This window comes from Stomoxys calcitrans, chromosome 5 (genome assembly GCF_963082655.1).
Source record: "Stomoxys calcitrans chromosome 5, idStoCalc2.1, whole genome shotgun sequence".
Classification (NCBI taxonomy): domain Eukaryota; kingdom Metazoa; phylum Arthropoda; class Insecta; order Diptera; family Muscidae; genus Stomoxys; species Stomoxys calcitrans.
The window spans coordinates 149,592,167-149,613,153 of NC_081556.1; the positions used below are offsets into that span (position 1 = coordinate 149,592,167).

General features: G+C 35.3%; 1 protein-coding gene across 5 annotated transcripts in view; it reads left to right on the plus strand.

Moving 5' to 3' along the window:
• LOC106084627 (probable WRKY transcription factor protein 1) overlaps positions 1 to 20,987 on the plus strand; it is a 289,563-nt gene that overhangs the window by 179,997 nt on the left and 88,579 nt on the right. For all 5 annotated transcript variants that reach the window (XM_013248455.2, XM_059369054.1, XM_059369055.1 and 2 more), the window contains exon 5: positions 17,325 to 17,619. In XM_013248455.2, the coding sequence (XP_013103909.2) occupies positions 17,325 to 17,619 (295 nt within the window). The remainder of the gene's footprint in view (positions 1 to 17,324; positions 17,620 to 20,987) is intronic.

Consider the following 20,987-nt stretch of genomic DNA (forward strand, 5'->3'; position numbering starts at 1 on the left):
GGGCCCCAATTTTCATCCGATTTGGCTGAAATTTGGAACAAAGACTTGAGTTATAACTTCCAACATCCATGCCGAGTATGATCCGAATCGGTCCATAAACACATATAGCCTCCATATAAACCGATCCCCGGATTTGACTTCTTGAGCCATTGGAAGCCTCAGTTTTCATCGGATCTAGCTAAAATTTGGAAAGAAGACTTGAGTTATGATTTCCAACATCCATGCCGAGTATGATCTGAATCGGTCTATAAACTGATATAGCCCCCATATAAACCGATCTCCCGAATTGACTTCTTGAACCTTTAGAAGCCTGAATTTTCATCCGATTTGGCTGAAATTTGGAACAAAGACTTGAGTTATAACTTCCAGTATCCATACCGAATATGATCTGAATCGGTCCATAAACACATATAGCCTCCATATAAACCGATCTCCCGATTTGACTTCTTGAGCCTTTGGAAGCCTCAAATTTCATCGGATTTGGCTGAAATTTGGAACAAAGACTTGAGTTATAACTTCCAGTATCCATGCCGAATATGATCTGTATCGGTCCATAAACACATATAGCCTCCATATAAACCGATCTCCCGATTTGACTTCTTGAGCCTTTAGAAGCCTGAATTTTCATCCGATTTGGTTGAAATTTGGAACAAAGACTTGAGTTATAAATTCCAACATCAATGCCAAGTATGATCCAAATCGGTCTGTAAACAGATATAGCCTCCATATAAACCGATCCCCGGATTTGACTTCTTGAGCCTTTAGAAGCCTCAATTTTCATCGGATTTGGCTGAAATATGAAAAAAATACTTGAGTTATGACTTCCAACATCCATGCCGAGTATGATTCGAATCGGTATATAAACAGATATAGCCCCCATATAAACCGATCCCCGAATTTGACTTCTTGAGCCCTAAGATTTCTCAATTTTCATCGGATTTGGCTGAAATTTAAAACAAAGACTTGAGTTATAACTTCCAACATCCATGCCGAGTATGATCCAAATCGGTCTATAAACAGATATAGCCTCCCTATAAACCGATTCCCGGATTTGACTTCTTGAGCCTTTAGAAGCCTGAATTTTCATCCGATTTGGCTGACATTTGGAAAAAAGACTTGAGTTATGATTTCCAACATCCATGCCGTGTATGATCTGAATCGGTCCATAAACAGATTTAGGCTCCATATAAACCGATCCCCCGATTTGACTTCTTGAGCCCTTAGAAGCCTAAATATTCAACTAATTTGGCTGATTTAATACAAATTAAGTGAAAAAGAGTAAATTTTTAGCGGAATCCATAGTGGTGGGTACCCAAGATTTGGCCCGGCCAAAATTAGCACACTTTTGCTTGTTTGATTTTTTTTTTACTGCTTGACGATCTTTATCAATGCTAAAATGACCAAAAAACTCTGTATCTTTAAAATCCATACACCTGAAAAACCACCTATACTTTAGGAGTTGCTCTGCAACTCTTTGACAGCTTGGCAACTCTTTTTTGTTAACAATCCAGAAATCATATCAAGGCAGCACAATGAGTGGTGTCACCTCTCTTGGGATGTTGTTTTGGTTGACTCCATACAGAACAGCCCTGACATAGATCTGTGCTCCCCATTTGCTAGTTTCATATTTTGTTACATATTTTTTTTGCTAAGCGCATTTCTTTGCTCACAAAAAGGACATTTGTTTGTGCTGCTCTGGCTTTGTTGTGAGTGCGACGAAAATAGTAATAGTGTCAAATGCTATGATGACGACCATGACGAGTTGTGATAGTGTGTATTAGAGTGCTTTAGGTTATTTGAAGAGGCGGCAGCATATGTCATCTAGTTGAAAATAGAAAGACATCTCGTCCAATTAGAGAAAAGGGTTAAGAAAAATAAAATATGAACTAGATACACATTGATGTTGTGCAAGTATGCTCAATATTTGCCAGCCCCCACATAGAGATAACCAAGGCTCTGTATATTTTTTATACATGTTGAAATAAAAATTTTTTTTTTTTTTTATTTTTTTTTGTTTTTTCTACAAAAGTACACTTTCATTAAAATTGTAATTAATTCTTTTTTTATATATATATAATCAAAGTTGAAAAATACCATAAATTATTAATGGTGTATCAATATTTGGACAATTTTGAAATTTCGCCCACATCTTTGGCCCGCTTTGATTGGGCAGCATTTGGTTATGGGATTTTCTTGTTTTTGTTCTTTTAACATTCATTTGGACCATTTTTCAGTAGGCGATGTTTGGGCTTTTTTTTTTAGTTACATTAATATGGATATCAAATCCAATCAATTTTTATAGCGTAACAAATTAAATATTAAATGTGTGCCTTATCAAGTTGTAGTGTCCAACGAGAATCACAAAATTGTAGTATTTTTAAAAAATTTTAAAAATATGATTTTTTGGGTAATTAGGTCATCGGGATGCATAAAATTTTCCATGAGAGATTACAAAAGAATTTTTTAAGACAAATAGTAAATGAACCGAGGTAACATTAATGGCTTTCGGTAGCTACCATATTTTCCCATCTTCCTGGTTGCAAATGGATGTCGTGCTTTGATATTTTAGGTAAATTGTAAGTAAAACCAAATTTTGATTCCCTGTTCTGTAGTAGAGGTGTGCACGTGAGTTGTCGTGTCACGCATGAATCACGTAATTCGATAGTGAGATCAAAATCCAATCACGTGATCGTGCGTGATTGGGATTGTATGAAAATTCTTCGTCACGCGTGAATCACGTGATTCGATAGTGAGATCTAAATCCAATCACGTGATCGTGCGTGATTGGGATTGTATTAAAATTCTTCGTGCGTGAGTGAAATCCTGCTGCGACACTAATCAAGACTCACGAGAAAATCAGGACTCACGAGACATTCACGACTCACGAGATACGCACGACTCCCGATAAGATCACGACTAACCGTTAAAGGTGTGGAAAACAAGTAAAATGCCAAGTTCGGCCGGGCGAAATCTTGAGAAATTGCCAAAATGGATTCTGCTAAAAATTTATTGCAAATTTTGTCCATGAACATTCGACTAAAAAACAGGGGCAAACTTCTCACATATCAATGAGTGCTTAATGATAAGGAACCTCCTTTTTATAGCCGAGTCCGAACGGCGTGCCGCAGTGCGACACCTCTTGGCAGAGAAGTTTTTACATGGCATAATTTCTCACAAATGTTGCCAGCATAAGGAGAGGGAAAACCACCGCTGAAAATTTTTTCTGATGGTCTCGCCGGGTTTCGATCCCAGGCGTTCAGAGTCACAGACGGACATGCTAACCTCTGCGCTACGAAATAAATTTAGTTGAAGGGCATTATTTTATACTACATACCAAACTTCTGTCACTCCAGCAAAAATTAAAGCTTGTAGGAACCGAATAAGGATAATCGAGAGACCGGTTTATATGGGAGCTATATCAGGTTATAGACCGGTTTGAACTGTACTAGGCATATTTGTTCAAAGTAATAACGGTACAGTACTTGGTCAATTTCAGCAAAATCGGACATAAGTTGTGGCTTGTAGAAGCTCAAGAAGTCATATTAGGAGATCGGCTTATATGGGAGCTATATCAGGTTGTAGACCGATTTAAACCGTACTAGACGCAGTTAATAGAAATCATAACAAAAAACTACATGCAAAATTTCAGTCAAATTGGGCAAAAATTGCGGCTTCCAGGGGCTCATGAAGTCAAATCGGGAGATCGGTTTATATGGGAGCTATATCAGGTTATAGACCGATTAAGACCGTACTGGGCAAGGTTGTTGGAAGTCGTAACAAAACATTGCATGTAAATTTTCAGGGAAATCGGACAAAAATTGCGTTTTGTAAGGGCTCAAGAAGTCAAATCGGGAGATCGCTTTATGTGGGAGCTATATCAGGTTATAGACCGATTAAGACCGTACTTGGCAAGGTTGTTCGAAGTCATAGGGAGGTATATCAGGTTATAGACCGATTTGAACCGTACTGGGCACAGTTGTTAAAAGTCATAACGGAACAGCCAAATCGGATAAGAATTGCATCTCAATTGCAGGGCCTCAAGATGTCAATCGAGAGATCGGTTTATATGGGAGCTATATCCAAATCTGATCCGATATGACCCAGTTGCAATCCTCAACGGCTTACATCAATATAAAGTATCTCTGGAAAAGTTTCAAGCGTGTAGCTTTTCGCGGTCGACCGCTATCGTGATTTCAACAGACGGACTAGTTCGGCTAGTTCGACTCAGAACGTCGAGAGGATCAAGAAAATATATACTTTATGGGATCCTAGATCAATATTTCGAAGTGTTACAAACGGAATGACTAGATTAGAATACCCCCATCCTATGGTTGTGGGTATACAATCGCAGGGAAAAAATATTATTTGTTTCATGGAAGAAAATATTTTCAACCGAGAGTTGTGAGCGTCTCGTGACTTCTGAATATTTCGTGAGTGTGTCGTGGGTTTTGATTTTTCTCTTGAGTGTTTTAAGCGTCGTGAGTGCCTCGTGAGTTGTGAGTGCCTTGTGAGTCTGATTTTTCCCGTGAATTATTTTATTTTATTTTGTTTTATTTTTTTATTTTTTTTTATTTTATTTTATTTTATATTATTTTATTTTATTTTTAATTTATTTTATTTTGTTTTATTTTATTTTATTTTATTTTATTTTATTTTATTTTATTTTATTTTATTTTATTTTATTTTATTTTATTTTATTTTATTTTATTTTATTTTATTTTATTTTATTTTATTTTATTTTATTTTATTTTATTTTATTTTATTTTATTCTATTTGATTTCATTTTATTTTATTTTAATTTAATTTTAAATTTATTTTATTGTATTTTATATATTTTTTTATTTTATTTTATTTTTGTTTTTCATTTTATATCATTTTATTTTTTTTATTTTTTTTTAATTTTTTTTATTTTATGTTATTTAATTTGTTTTTATTTTATTTTATATTATTTTTTTATTTTATTTTATTTTATTTTTTTTTATTTTATTTTATTTTATTTTATTTAATTTTTTTTTTATTTTATTTTATTTTATTTCATTTTATTTTTATTTTATTTTATTTAGTTTAATTCATTTTATTTTTTTTGCTTGTTTTTCTTTTTCTTTTTTGTATTTTATTTTATGTGTTTATATTTTATTTTATTTTGTTTTAAATTATTTTATTTTTTTTTTGTTTTATTTTATTTTACAATATTTCATTTTATATTATTTTATTTTATTTTATTTTATTTCTATTTTATTTTATTTTATTTTATTTTATTTTATTTTATTTTATTTTATTTTATTTTATTTTATTTATTTATTAAAATAAAATAATTATATTATTTTATTTTTTTTATTTTATTTTATTTTGTTTCATTTTATTTTATTTTATTTTATTTTATTTTTAATTTAATTTGTATTATTTTACTTTATTTTAATTTATTTCATTTTATTTTATTTTATTTTATTTTATTTTATTTTATTTTATTTTATTTTATTTTATTTTATTTTATTTTATTTTATTTTATTTTATTTTATTTTATTTTATTTTATTTTTTTATCTTCTTTTGTTATTTCATCCCCTTTAATAAACTTTCGAGTTAACTACTTTTGTATATTTCTCCTGTCCGTGTGGAACAATGAATGGCATGCTAATTATACTTAATTTGCAACTTATCTACCTTAGAAATCTAACGTCAATGCGGATACTCAAGGTTGTATGACATAATATCCTTCTTCTTCTTCATGTTCATGTTAAAAAAAAATGTTTAGGTTGGTCTCAATAATGTGTACTGAATGTCAATGAAATGGCCTACAAGCTTTGTTAATTTTTAAAGTATTTTTAACCAAGCATTGAGGCTAATGGTTTTTACATAAATTACTAAGGAAGTTAACTCTAGGCAAATGGAAAGAAATTTGTTTTAAATCGGGGTTTTAAATTAAAGATGAATAATTTAAAATATCAAATTTCTTTTAATTTTCGCAACGAAAAATGTCACAAGAAAAGGTTGATCTATGGTTGTATCATGTGGCGTATGAGTATTAAAAATAAAGTATCTAGTATTGCTCATGCGACGTTGTGTACCTTGAATTATTATACTTTTTCCGACTTTTCCATTATGCTGAGTATTCAAATTAATTGTTTAGAACTTCCATTACCATGTTGTATAAAGCAAAAATAAAAACCAAAGAATAGTGTATCGCCGTTTAAAGCTAACAAACCTCCTTTAGAATAGCATTTAATTTTGAAAAATTTTGGTTACTTGATTGCCATGTTAGTTCAACTATTTAGTCAATTTCACACAAAAAACTAATTCCAACAAACGTCAGCTTAGTCTTTGTATGCAAATTGTGTTCTTATCATTTAAGACAGATCTACATTTCAACACAATGGGGACGACTACGCTGTGGCTCATTCATAAATTTCCCACTAACAATACAACACGTAGCTGCGCGTTTCCTATGCACTCAAAGCTTTTAAGCCTTTATGAAATGGACAATTTCTGTCAACAATCGTCAGAAAAAAGTCCACCACCAAACAGATAGAGAAAAAAACACAAAAATTTGCATTATAGAAAAAAACCGAACCTAAGTCAACAAAACTGTCCAACTATCAATTCGGGGGAGAACCAGTTAACACATGATGTCTGTGATTGCTGCCAACAAAAAAAAAAAATAAGAGACTGTGACAACACTAAATAACTTGGCTATGGATAAATAAAAAAAACAAAAAATCCAACTGCAACAAATCCCCTCTTAGAAAATTCAAGTCTTTGACACTTTAATTGTGGAATTGAAAATTATACTGAATGTTGCTGCCCACTTGCTGTCAATTCATATTTTATTTTTGCCTTGCATTTCATTCATATCGTTGAAGTTTTGTTTGTCTGTGCTGTTTTTCTTTTGCCGCTTCACTTCGGTGAACAAACCAAACCCTCTAATGCCAACGGCAATTGACAAACGAAAGAGAAATAGCAAAAAAAAAGTCAAATTCAAGCTTTTTTTTTGTAAAAAAAATACAAACAAAAAATGTATTTTGCAAATCCATGGATGGTGTCACTTGATATGCAGCAAAACTAAATATATGAGCATTTAATGTAAGTGCGTTTGCATGTTTGCCGTAGTGGCCATCGTTTGTTTGAAGAGACCGTGGGTTAAAATTGTAATTTTTTAAAAATTTTATATTTAAAAAATCTTATATACAAGAAAAGTCATTTAAAACAAATTTAAATAAATAATTAGTAAAAAATGTAATTTTTAGAAATTTAAATTTTTTAAAATTGCCTTTTTTTAATTTTTAAAAAATAAAATTTCTGGAAATTTTTTTTTTAAAAAATTTACTAAAAAAAAATAATTCTTAGAAAAATAAAAAAATTTCATTTAAAAGAAAACTTTTTAAAAATTTGCTTTGAAAAGTAAGCTTTTATAAATTTATTAAAAAAAAACAAATTATTTTTAAAAAAAAAATTAATTTTCATAAAATGTAATTGTCTAAAAAAAATTATTTTTTAAAAATGTAATTTTTAATAAATTAAATTGTAAAATTTGGTAAGCAAAAATTTAATTTTTAGTAAATCTTATATATAAAAATCAATTTGTGTTTGTTTGTATGTTTGTGTGTTCCTTATAGACTCAGAAACGGCTGAACCTATTTTCTTGAAATTTTCACAGATGGTGCATAACGACTCCCTGATAAAAATAGGGTACTACATTTTTTGATATCTGAAGGGGGGCGGACCCTCCCCCTTACCCTAATTTTCAGAAACGCCCGATCTCGGAGATGGGTGGTGCGATTTAAGCAAAGTTTTGTGTGCTCTCATATAGTACCCTAAAAATAAAAATTTGATATTCAAATTTCGGATGGGGTACCTAGGGGGGCTGCCCCACCCTAAAACCTACCAAACATATATTTAGACCAATCACCACAATATGGGACTCAAATGAAAGGTATTTAGAATAACAAAACATATCTGATATCCAATTGTCGGACCAAGTGCTAGGGGGACCACCCCAAGCTCCAAAACACCCCTAAATCGGACATATTTACCGACTATGGCAATATGGTACTCAAATGAAAGGTATTTGCGAGTAGAATACGAATTTGATATCCAAATGTGGGACCACGTTTCTGGGGGTCCACCCCTTTCCCAAAACACCCCCCAAACTGGACTTACTTACTGACAATGGCAATATGGGGCTTAAATAAAAGGTATTTGAATGTAGAATACGATTCTGATATCCAAATATGGGACTAAGTGTTTGGGGGGCCGCCTCTCACCAAAAAGTTCCCCCAAAGGGGACAAATTTACGACCATAGCAATATGGGGCTGAAATGAAAGGTCTTTGGGAGTTAAGCACGAATTTGATATCAATATTCGGGAAAAATGTCTATGGGGCCACCCCATCCCCACAACACCACCCAGCCCCCAAAACACCCCTAAATCGGACATATTTACCGACCATGGCAATATGGGACTCAAATAAAAGGTATTTGCGAGTAGAATACGAATCTGATATCCAAATGTGGGACCACGTTTCTGGGGGTCCACCCCTTTCCCAAAACACCCCCCAAACTGGACTTATTTACTGACCATGGGAATATGGGGCTTAAATAAAAGGTATTTGCGAGTAGAATACGAATCTGATATCCAAATATGGGACCAAGAGTTTGGGGGGCCGCCTCTCACCAAAAACATCCCCTTAAGGGGACAAATTTACGACCATAGCAATATGGGGCTGAAATGAAAGGTCTTTGGGAGTAAAGCACAAATTTGATGTCAATATTCGGGAAAAGAGTCTACGGGGCCACCCCACCCCCACAACACCACCCAAATAGTAAGTATTTTCTGACTATTGCAATATGAGGCTCAAATAAGAGGGGTTTTAAAGTGGAACACTAATCCGATATATATTTTCAAGACCAACTCACTGAGTGGCCGCCCATCCCCCAAAACACCCCCCAAGCCGGTCATGTTTGCCGACTCTCGAAATATGGGGCTTAAATTAAAGGTATGTGGGAGTAGACCACGTATCTGATATCAACATTACGGGTCAACTGTCTAGGGGACGTCCCACCAGCATAACAACCCCCAAATAGGACGTATTTGCTCACCAAGACAATTTGGGTCTTAAAGAGAGTGGAACTAAATATTCATAGTTTTTAGGGCCAATACCCCAAACCGGACAAATTTGCTGACTTTTGCAATATGAGAATAGAGCACGATGCTGATATATTTTCCGGGCTTAGTGTTTTGGGAGACCACCCCACTCCACAAAACACAACTAAATCGGGCATATCTACCGACCATGTCAATGTGGAGCTTAAATGAAAGTTATTGGGGGATAGAGCAAGACTTGATACCCATTTTCGGGACCAATTTTCTGGGGCTCTACCCCTACTCCCAAAATACTCCACAAACAGCAATTTTTTAGTGACCATCGCAATATGGGGCTCAAATAAAGGTATTTAGGAGTAGAATACGAATTTGATATCCAAATGTAGGACCATGTATTTAGGGCATTACCCCTTTCCCAAAACACCCCCAAAGAGAAAAACATGTTTCGACCATGCCAATATGTGGCTCAAATAAAAGGTGTTTGAGTTTAGAAAACGAATTTGATAATCTCTTTTGGGGCCATGTGTTTGGGGGACGCCACATCGTGTAAACTCCCCTCCAAACCTATGGCAAGATAGAAGAGCACCATACTGATAATTTTTCAGGGCCAAGTGTCTGGGGGACCACCTCATCCCTAAATCAGACATCCTGAGAATATCGGGCTGAAATAAAGTAAATAATTGTCGAAAATAAATATTCCAACGAAAATTTTGTTCCATATAAAGTAAAAGAAAGAAGAAGCGGGACCGGGTCAGCTAGTAATATATAAAAATATTGATTTAACAGTTTTATTTTTTTTTTATTTTCATTTTTTTATTTTATTATATTTTTAATTTATTTTATTTAATTTAACTTTATTTTTTTTATTTTATTTTATTTTTTTATTTTATTTTTTTATTTTATTTTTTTATTTTATTTTATTTTTTTATTTTATTTTTTTATTTTATTTTATTTTATGTTATTTAATTTTATTTAATTTTATTTTATTTTATTTTATTTTATTTTATTTTATTTTATTTTATTTTATTTTATTTTATTTTATTTTATTTTATTTTATTTTATTTTATTTTATTTTATTTTATTTTATTTTATTTTATTTTATTTTTTTTATTTTATTTTATTTTTTTATTTTATTTTATTTTATTTTATTTTATTTTATTTTATTTTATTTTATTTTATTTTATTTTATTTTATTTTATTTTATTTTATTTTAATTTATTTTTTTTTATTTTATTTTATTTTATTTTATTTTATTTTATTTTATTTTATTTTATTTTATTTTATTTTATTTTATTTTATTTTATTTTATTTTATTTTATTTTATCCTTATCCACTGTCCATGGTGCCTCTTGGTCTTCAGCTGCTGTGGAGAACCACCACAACCAGTTCACTTATGCAGACAACTTAAATCTCTAGACACAGTGTCGTTCGTGCTCACTCAATGGTGCTGTTGCTGTTGATGCTGATCCTGGCCGAAGTTAATATTGTTGCGACTGCATTGTGCACACTTGGACTACGAGTTAGAAAAACTTTGTTGTTTTATTTTTTTTGCATTTGGACAGCAAAACAAATGACATTCGCCTAAGAATAACAAAATCAACTATGGTTGGCAGTTTAAGTTTTTCCTTTCTACCTCTTCTCTCCCAACAGCAGAGGGAATGAGCACACATAAAAATCTCAAAATGTCAAAAGTTGTAACACTTAAATTACTTTTGAAATAAACACAACCGTCCGTCCGTCACTTGAAAAGCAACAGAAAAAAGTCAAAACTCGAAAAAAATGGAAACAACAACAATAACCACAGTAAAGACAAATGTCAAAAATCGCTTATTAGACCATATGAGTGAATGAGCCCATGAGCTAAGTTGTGAGCACCCATAGTCTTTTAGGCATCTATGCAGAAACCAGCTAAGCAGCCCGACAGCCATCCAACCTATTCGTACTTAGGCGTTAATTTATCACACAAAGCGTCACAAAACCCAACGACATGGTATTTCGATGCCGATAGCTAAGACGCGCCTTGCTTGCACTTTTCTGTGAACACAGTATTCCAGTTTTGTTAAGTATTTTGAGTTTTTTTTTTAAAAAACTTGAGTATTATTTTTCTTTTTTCTATTTCACTTTTTTGTTAGATATGAGTGTCACTTTAGTCTTTGAAATGTCTGAGATATTATTATGATTATTAGCATTATTGCCATTGCTGTGATTTTTGGCTAGTTATGAACCTTAAATATTAGTCTTATGAGGCTTTAATAAAAACACAACAACTCGATTGGAGTCACATGTTGTACATAATTATGGTGACGAAAAGCCACAACAACAGAAACAAGCAACGTTTACTGTTAGCAAATGGTAAAGGAAACCTAAGGCACATGGTTGAGGAAAAAAATTAAATGACGTGTGATTACACTGTGGGATAAAATTGCAAAAAAAAAAAAATAATAGTAAATTGTGAATAAGAAGATACAAGACGTTTTAGAAGATTGTGCTTGCCCTTAATTTATACACGATTTGGTAGAAATTTGGTCTTTACAATACACTTAAAAAACGTATAAATCCAAAATTCGGTTTTTTTAAGATTAACTAATCGTTGTCTGAGAAGAAAACCTTGTAGGAAGCGTTTCAGTGGCCTCAAAAAGGCTTCGAGAAAAGGAATATCAAGCGTTTAAAAGCGTTACATATATTCACAACCCTTAACAAACAAAAATCTTTTGCCCTCCCTGCGTATGAGTTATTTTAATAAATGTACATGCGTGCGTATGAATACTAAAGTTTAATTACTTATACGCATTCATGGCCTCTTGTAATAATAAAACGAATTTTTTAATAATTTTCTTTTTGTTGTTACTTTTTTCCCACATTTGCGTGCCTTAGGTGGTTCATTCCTCTGCTACGTTTACAAAGTCTTTTAATATGAGGCTGCCTCAGTGTCTGTCATTCCATCACAAATTTACTGTTGATAGCAATCGATAGTTGTACACACATTATGGACATTTTATTAGTCGCTCTCTGTGACGAAACACAAAAAAAAACCAAACACAAAATCTGAAAATTATACAAAAACAAGATTTGTCGGCAAATGACAATCTCTGCTTCCAGGTGCGTGTGTGTGTGTGTGTGTTCAACAGCAATAGACATTTTTGCAAATGAATGGATAAATATGTCTGTACTAGTCCGTCCATCCGTCTGTGCATTCATTTATTTATCTCATAGTGTTCACATTCATGTGCTCATTCTTGCATTGATATCTTGTGCTTGCACACTCACACTCACGCATGTCACATCGCAGATATTGATTTCAATTGACATTTTAATCTGAAATTCGTTGAATTTGTTTTCATTTTCCTAAATTGAATTAAATTTGCATATTAAATGCCTGAATGAACTCGTCGCTGATTTTGTTTGGTATCCATTTACATTAGCATTGCAATTTAATTTATGGAAATTAGTTGAGAGACACAGTGGTAAGGACGGACAAATGACTTAATAGACAGACAGAGAAGAACACAGACTGAAGATGAAATCTACTCGAAATTTGCAAAGATGGGCAAATAGCAAAACACCTACATCATTGTTTCGTGAAAATTTAAAAAAAAATAGAAAAGAATTTTTTCCGGCACGGGAAAGCTGTGAGCACCACACAGTCTGCGCACCAGGCTGTGAGCACCACACAGGTCCGATCTGGATGGCGTTCATTGCTGTCACGAGAAGCTTAGCTGCGAGCTACCGGGCGCATCCACAGGTTGTGGATAGTGGAATGCTCCCTACGGAGTTTCTGCAACAGCAGTCACGGACAATCAGCGGTATCGAGCGGAGAGTCTCAGTGAGAGGCCGGGCCGCAACGGCCCTTGCACAAAAACTGAGTGCCTATGATGCCCGATATGAGAAGGCGAGTTATTGGCGCCTTTAAATAACCAGTGGCCACCCTATTCCCGCTGCGATCGGTCCTTTGGACTGGAACGAGCTTGCTCACCTACAGGAGCTTGACGAGGATTACCACCTCCACATAAAAATTTGGCTAAATTATTTATAAATTAAATTAAAAAAATTAATTGAAACAAAATTTAAAAAAAAAACTTCCTTAGATAGGAAATTTTGATAAAATTTCCTAAAATAATTAGAAATTAAATTTTTCCAAAATTTTTTTAGGAAAAAAAGTTTTTTTTTTAAACTTTTTTTGGCTTGTTTGATTGATGCGGCTTATTAGGTAAAAAACAAATTTTTCATATTTTTGTTTCATTTATTTCCAATAATTCGGTTGACTTATTCAAACTTCTTTCAAGGTGTAACTCAACAATTATAATCCTTGAAAACGGTCCATCAAAGTCTACCGAAATATTGGAAATAAATTAAAAATATCAAAAATTTGTTTGTATTGACCTAACAACAACCTGAGCGCCACAATGAAACCAGCTCTACAACTAAGCCCCGCACCAAACTTTTTCCACAATTCTACAAAATTTTTTTTCAAAAATAATTTCCAAAATTTATTTTATAAAAATTTAATTTTCAAAGCATTTTTTCGAATGGGAGATTTTGTCAGAAGATTTCTGTTTATAATTAAGCCTTCCAAAACTTTCAAAAATATAAAAATCATAGAAAATAAAAAATAAAAAAAATTTAATGAATTACATTTTACCAAAAGCTTTCTTTAGGTTAGGTTAGGTTGAAAAAAAGGTGCAGATATTAATCCGCCCCATGCCACTGTGGACATACACCTAAGCCAGTAATTGGCTTATTGTGCGCTTTAAGAACTATAAATTAAGCTCTAAATGACGAAGGAAATGCTCCAACGCCTCATCTTCTTCCCAGCATGCCCTACACATGCTATCACTTGCCGCACCGATTTTACATAAGTGAGCTCGTAGTCCTATGTGTTCCGTTATAATACCAATAGCTATACTGACCTCCTCCTTGCTTTCTTTCAGTATTAGCCTCGTCTTCTCACGATTTGGATCTCCCCATAGGATTTTCGCCGTCCTATCGACCGTTTCGCTGTTCCACAATGTTGCATGCGCATTCGTCGCCCACTCCCTTAACTCGGACTGCGTCGACCCGAAATGCTTCGGGTTAATCAAGCTTATTAACGGCAGTCCGCTGGCCTTCACCGTCAAATCTTCTGCCCCTTTCATTTCGTTGAAAAAACGTGATGCGTTAAGTTGGCCCACCTTCGTCTTCCTCGTAACAGGCACATCTAAGTCTTCTCTGACTTAACATTGAGACCTATGGGTCTAGCCCCGTCATATGCCATATGCAAACCCTTTCGGTCCTTCTGCTTACCTCGTTCGGATCCTTACCCCTTAGGAGTATTATAAGAAGGTTTTCTTTAGTAATAAAATTTTGCCACAAGGTTTCTATGAGAAAACACTATCAAAATTTTGTACTCAAATAAAATTTTGGCAAATTTTTTCTAAATCAAGGGTAGTTTTAGTGGTTTTAGTACCCTCATCTTAGCGAAAGGATCGTTTTAGTACCCTTTCATTTACGAAACGCAGTTTTAGTACCTTTTCCTTTGTAAAATGATAGTTTTAGTACTCCTTCCTAGGGGAAATGGAAATGAAAGTATAGTTTTAGTACTCTTTCCTTAGCGAAAGTATAGTTTTGGTACCCTTTCCTTAGCGAAATGTTGGTCTTAGTATCCTTTCCCTAGCGAAAGGGTAGTCTTATACCCTTTGCGTTAGCGAAAGGTTAGTTATAGTACACTTTCCTTAGCGTAAGGTTAGTTTTTGTACCCTTTTCTTAGCGAAAGGGTAGTTTTAGTACCCTTTCCTTAGCGTGGGGTGGTTTTAGTACTCTTTTCTTAGCGGAGAGGTAGTTTTATTACCCTTTCCTTAGCGAAAGGGTAGTTTTAGCACTCTTTCCTTAGCGAAAGGGTATTTTTAGTACCCTTTCCTTAGCGTAGGGTGGTTTTAGTACTCTTTTCTTAGCGAAGGGGTAGTTTTTTTACCCTTTCCTTAGCGAAGGGGTAGTTTTTTTTACCGTTTCCTTAGCGAAACGTAGTTTTAGTACCGTTTCCTTAGGGAAAGGGTAGTTTTAGTACCCATTCCTTAGCGATAGGGCAGTTTTAGTACCCTTTCTTTAGCGAAAGGGTAGTTTTTGTACCCTTTTCTTAGCGAAAGGGTAGTTTTAGTACCCTTTCCTTAGCGTAGGGTGGTTTTAGTACTCTTTTCTTAGCGGAGGGGGTAGTTTTATTACCCTTTCCTTAGCGTAGGATAGTTTTGGCACTCTTTCCTTAGCGAAAGGGTATTTTTAGTACCCTTTCCTTAGCGTAGGGTGGTTTTAGTACTCTTTTCTTAGCGAAGGGGTAGTTTTTTTACCCTTTCCTTAGCGAAACGTAGTTTTAGTACCGTTTCCTTAGGGAAAGGGTAGTTTTAGTACCCTTTCCTTAGCGAAAGGGTAGTTTTAGTACCCATTTCTTAGCGATAGGGCAGTTTTAGTACCCTTTCCTTAGCGAAAGGGTAGTTTTAGTACCCTTTCCTTAGCAAGATGCTGATTTTAGTGCCCTTTCCTTAGCAAGAGGCTAGTTTTAGTACCCTTTCCTTACGGAGCGGCTAGTTTTAGTACCCTTTACTTAGCGAAAGGGTAGTTTTAGTACCCTTTCCTTAGCGAAGGGGTAGTTCTAATACCCCTTCCTTAGCGAAAGGGTAGTTTTAGTTGCCTTTCTTAGCGAAAGGGTAGTTTTAGTACCCTTTCCTTAGCGAAAGGATAATTTTAGTACCCTTTCCTTAGCGAAAGGGTGGTTTTAGTACCCTTTCTTTAGCGAAAGACTGCTTTTAGTACCCTGTCCTTAGTCAAAGGGTGCTTTTAGTACCCTTTCTTTAGCGAATGGGTAGTTCTAGTACCCATTCCTTAGCGAAAGGGTAGTTTTAGTTCCCTTACTTATCGAAAGGACAGTTTTAGTACCCTTTCCTTAGCGAAAGGGTGGTTTTAGTACCCTTTCCTTAGCGAAAGCGTAGTTTTAGTTCCGTTCCTCAGCGGAAGGGTAGTTCTAGTACCCATTCCTTAGCGAAAGGGTAGTTTTAGTACCCATTCCTTAGCGATAGGGTAGTTTTAGAACCCTTTCCTTAGCAAGATGCTAGTTTTAGTGCCCTTTCATTAGCAAGAGGCTAGTTTTAGTACCCTTTCCTTACGGAGCGGCTAGTTCTAGTACCCATTCCTTGGCGAAAGCGTAGTTTTAGTTGCCTTTCTTAGCGAAAGGGTAGTTTTAGTACCCTTTCCTTAGCGAAAGGGTAGTTTTAGTACCCTTTCCTTAGCAAGATTCTAGTTTTAGTGCCCTTTCCTTAGCAAGAGGCTAGTTTTAGTACCCTTTCCTTACGGAGCGGCTAGTTTTAGTGCCCTTTACTTAAGGAAAGGGTAGTTTTAGTACCCTTTCCTTAGCGAAAGGGTAGTTTTAGTACCCTTTCCTTATCGAAAGGCTAGTTTTGGTTCCTTTTCCTTAGCAAAATGGTAGTTTTAGTACCCTTTCTTTAGCGAAAGGGTAGCTATAGTACCCTTTCTTTAACGAAAGGATGATTTTAGTTCTCTCTCCTTAGCGAATGGTTAATTTAAATGCCCTTTGTGGTGGTTTTCGTACTCTTTTGGTAGATTTTTGATGGACATAATTTTGAATTTTTTGTTTGCCCATTTTCCTCTATCACAGGGGAGTCACTTTTATAGCTCATTTTCTTCTTGGGCGCATAGATACACCCACTAAAAGTTTGAACAAAATTTCTTCAGATATAAAGTTTTTACCAAATCTTTTTTTGGAATTTTGCTTACCAAATATGTCATAGAAATACAATTTAGACACAATTTGTTCATAGAAGCAACAAATAGTCTAAATCAAAAAATGTTTTAACGTATTGGTTGCCCAAAAAGTAATTGCGGATTTTTCATATAGTCGGCGTTGACAAATTTCTTCACAGCTTGTGACTCTGTAATTGCATTCTTTCTTCTGTCAGTTTTCAGCTGTTACTTTTAGCTTGCTTCAGAAAAAAAGTGTAAAAAAGTATATTTGATTAAAGTTCATTCAAAGTTTTATTAAAAATGCATTTACTTTCTATTAAAAAATCCGCCATTACTTTTTGGGCAACCCAATATTATTTTCCTCCACCACTGTATCTTTAGAAGATGTTGCTATTTTCCCTATGCATTTATTTATAACATTTACTCTTACAAGTGTCTGTTGTGTCTGACATGATGTCTGATGTTGTTTTTTTTTTCTCTTTCCTCTCTTTTGCCCTTGCAGACAACTTGGCATCAAAGAATGCGAAGACGATGACAAAGATGATTTGCATGCGAATGCATTCACACCACCCACCAACTACATTAAAATATCTCAAGGAAAGATACAATTAGTCCATCAGCCGCCACCACCGCCTCTGCCCATCTTTTCAACGCTGCAGACGGCAACATCACCGCCGCCACCCACATCGCCAGGAACGCCGGGACATGGAACAGCAACACTGTGTTCCACGGCCACCACAGCGACCTTAAATGGCTATCACTCAACTTGCAATGGCAGTGAATCTCCCAGGGATAAGGTAAGTTTAGGCTCCATTATAAGCACCTCTCGAAAGAGTTGCTGTAGAGTGGTTTGTGGGAATTAGAAAAAAAAGGCCACGCTGCTATACAGAAACATCATAATCAGCTGCCATCCATCTAAACTAAACTGAACTGAAAAAAAAAAATGCAAAAGTAGGAGCAGTAAAATCATCCTCACCTCACACACCATCACAAACCTGGGCCTATGGTTAGCTTTTCCCTTTCCCATTTCCCTTTCCTTGTATGTGGTTAAGGTTTAGAAATACCATTTCCCCCCTTCTCTACCATTTGCAAAGCACCTTCGTTTCTTTGAATGCCTTACTTTGTAGGGAGCACTTAAAATATTCATGGAAACGTTTTTTTTTTCTTCTTTTGCATAGACTACTGACAAGGCTATAAAGTTGTGGCTTTACATTAGATAATCTGAAAAGCTTTTTATTCTTTGTGACTTAGATTTAAGACCTGCTCACAATTATGCGGGAACACTTGTCCAACATTTATACGAGAGAATTTTCATTTCAACTTCCAGCTTCTAAAGAAATGCTAGAATTATTTCCAAAGAAAAATTCTAAATTGCGTTCGTTTCTTTCTTTGTGATGCTGCAACCATGAGACTTTTTGTGGGAGATTAAAGCAACTGCAGTGGCGTAGAAAGATAAAAATGTTTGAAGAAATAAAAAAAGCTAAAAATAGTTTAAATATTAAATTCCCAAAATGTTGATGAAAATTCCCAAAATTCCCTTGAATGGGGGATTTTAGTTTTTTCTGAAATTTCTTCTATCATTTCAAGCCAAGAATTGTTGAAATCCATTCTACAATGTGTCATAGCCCTCAAATTAACCCATCCTCTGACTTGACTTCCCTAGATTTCCAAATTCGCATGTTGAAGTCCTCTGACTTGACTTCCATAGATTTCCAAATTCGCATGTTGAAGTCCTCTGACTTGACTTCCTTAGATTTCCAAATTTGCATGTTGAAGTCCTCTGACTTGACTTCCTTAGATTTCCAAATTCGCATGTTGAGTTATGACTTCCAACATTTAGTCTAAATTTCATTGAAATCGAAAGATGGAGAGCTATAAGACCCATATTAACCGATCTACCAACTTGAAGTGTTCGCCATCTACCGAAGGCTGTTGTTATTCGAATTGGATAAAACTTTGCTTATGGACTTCAATTTATACTTTCGATAGCCATATTAAGTGTGACCTTAAAGTTTTTATATAAAAAAAGAAGTTGTCCGGGCAATTTGTCAAACTCGATTGATTCGAGCTAACGCAACTTCACCCGTTTTTGCCGTTGTCGCAAATTCTTTGAATTTTTAAAAATCTTTTCCTATTGCTGCTCACAAAGAATCCTGCTTAGAAATAGTTCTTACTTTCTTCTTCATACATTTTAAAGAAAATACAGAAAAAAAACATATGGCGGCTTCTTTTCCAGACATTCATCCAGCCATCCAGCCATCCATCCATCGACCTATCCAGCCAGTCGTCCATCTACACTGCCACCCATTTAAAAAAAGATTTGTCCCCTTCGTCAAAGTACAAAAAAAAAAACCTGCAGAGTTATATCAATTAAAATGTAGTGAGAACCTCCAGTAGCGAAACAAAAACAACAACAAGAACTACTACAACTACAACAACAACAACGACAATTGAAACAGAAGTAAAAGCAACAGAATCCAAAACACAATCAAGTTCTATAGCGTTCAATGAACTCATCCATTAAAGCTGGCGAAGTTGCTTGGCAAAATGGGTTGCCTTTCTGCCTGCCAGCCTGCCTGCCCGCCAGGAATGAGTAAAGCCAGCTACTGTTGCCCTGTTGCTGCTTGCTTCCTTGGTTGGCTGGTTGGCTGGTTGGCTAGCTGGCTGCCTGGCGGGATGCCTGGATGACGACTGTTGCTAGCAGGCACTAAACCAAATCTTTTGTATTTGTATGCGACATAGTGTGGCTGGGACAATAAAACTACGCAATATCCCCTTTTTCAATAAAATGGGCAAACGTAAGCGAGGACTTCATGAGGAGTTTTGGGGAGCAAGAACAAAACTTTTTATAACTTTTAAAAATAAGAAAAAACTCAATAATTTAATGTTTTTTTTTTTTTTTTGGATTTTGGGGTATTTCAGAAAATTCTATTCTTGGGTTGCCCAAAAAGTAATTGCGGATTTTTTAAAAGAAAGTAAATGCATTTTTAATAAAACTTAGAATGAACTTTAATCAAAAATACTTTCTTTACACTTTCTAAAGCAAGCTAAAAGTAACAGCTGATAACTGACAGAAGAAAGAATGCAATTACAGAGTCACAAGCTGTGAAAAAATTTGTCAACGCCGACTTTATGAAAAATCCGCAATTACGTTTTGGGCAACCCAATAGAAATTCAGAGATTTAGTTAAAAGCTAAATATAATTTTTTACGAGATTTAGAAATTAAAAAAAAAATTCTGGGATTTTGGGATTTTTAAGAAATTTGTTGGGAATTAAATTTTTTTTTTAAATTCAAAAGTCATAGAATTTTGGGCATTTTTACAAGATTTTTGATGTTTGGGACTTTGAGCTATCTCAAAGTTGAACCATTTCAGATTTGTATACCCTCCACCATAGGATGGGGATATACTAATTTCGTCATTCTGTTTGTAACTCCTCGAAATATTCGTCTAAGACCCCATAAAAAATATATATTCTTGATCGATATGACATTTTAAGTCGATTTAGCCATGTCCGTCCATCTGTCTGTTTGTCCGTCCGTCTGTCTGCCTGTCTGTCTGCCCGTCCGTCTCTCCGTCCGTTTGTCCGTCTGTATGTCCATCTGTCTGTCCATCTGCCTGTCCATCTGTCCGTTCGTCTGTCTACCTGTCTGTCTGTCCGCCCGTTTGTCCGTCTGTCTGTCCGTCCGTCTGTCCGTCCGTCTGTCCGTCCGTCCGTCTGTCTGTCTGTCTGTCCGTATGCCCGTCTGTACGTCCGTCCGTCTGTCCGTCCGTTTTTCCGTCCGTCCGTCTGTCCGTCCGTCTGTCTGTCCGTCTGTCCGTCCGTCTGTCCGTCCGTCCGTTTTTCCGTCCGTCCGTCTGTCCGTCCGTCTGTCCGTCCGTCCGTCCGTCTGTCCGTCCGTCTGTCCGTCCGTCTGTCCGTCCGTCTGTCCGTCCGTCTGTCCGTCCGTCTGTCCGTCCGTCTGTCCGTCCGTCTGTCCGTCCGTCTGTCCGTCCGTCTGTCTGTCCGTCCGTCTGTCTGTCTGTCTGTCCGTCTGTCCCTATGCCTGTCTGTCCGTCTGTCCGTATGCCTGTCTGTCCGTATGCCCGTCTGTACGTCCGTCCATCTGTCCGTCTGTCAGTCTGTCCGTCTGTTCGTCCGTCTGTCTGCCGAAAGCACGCTAAC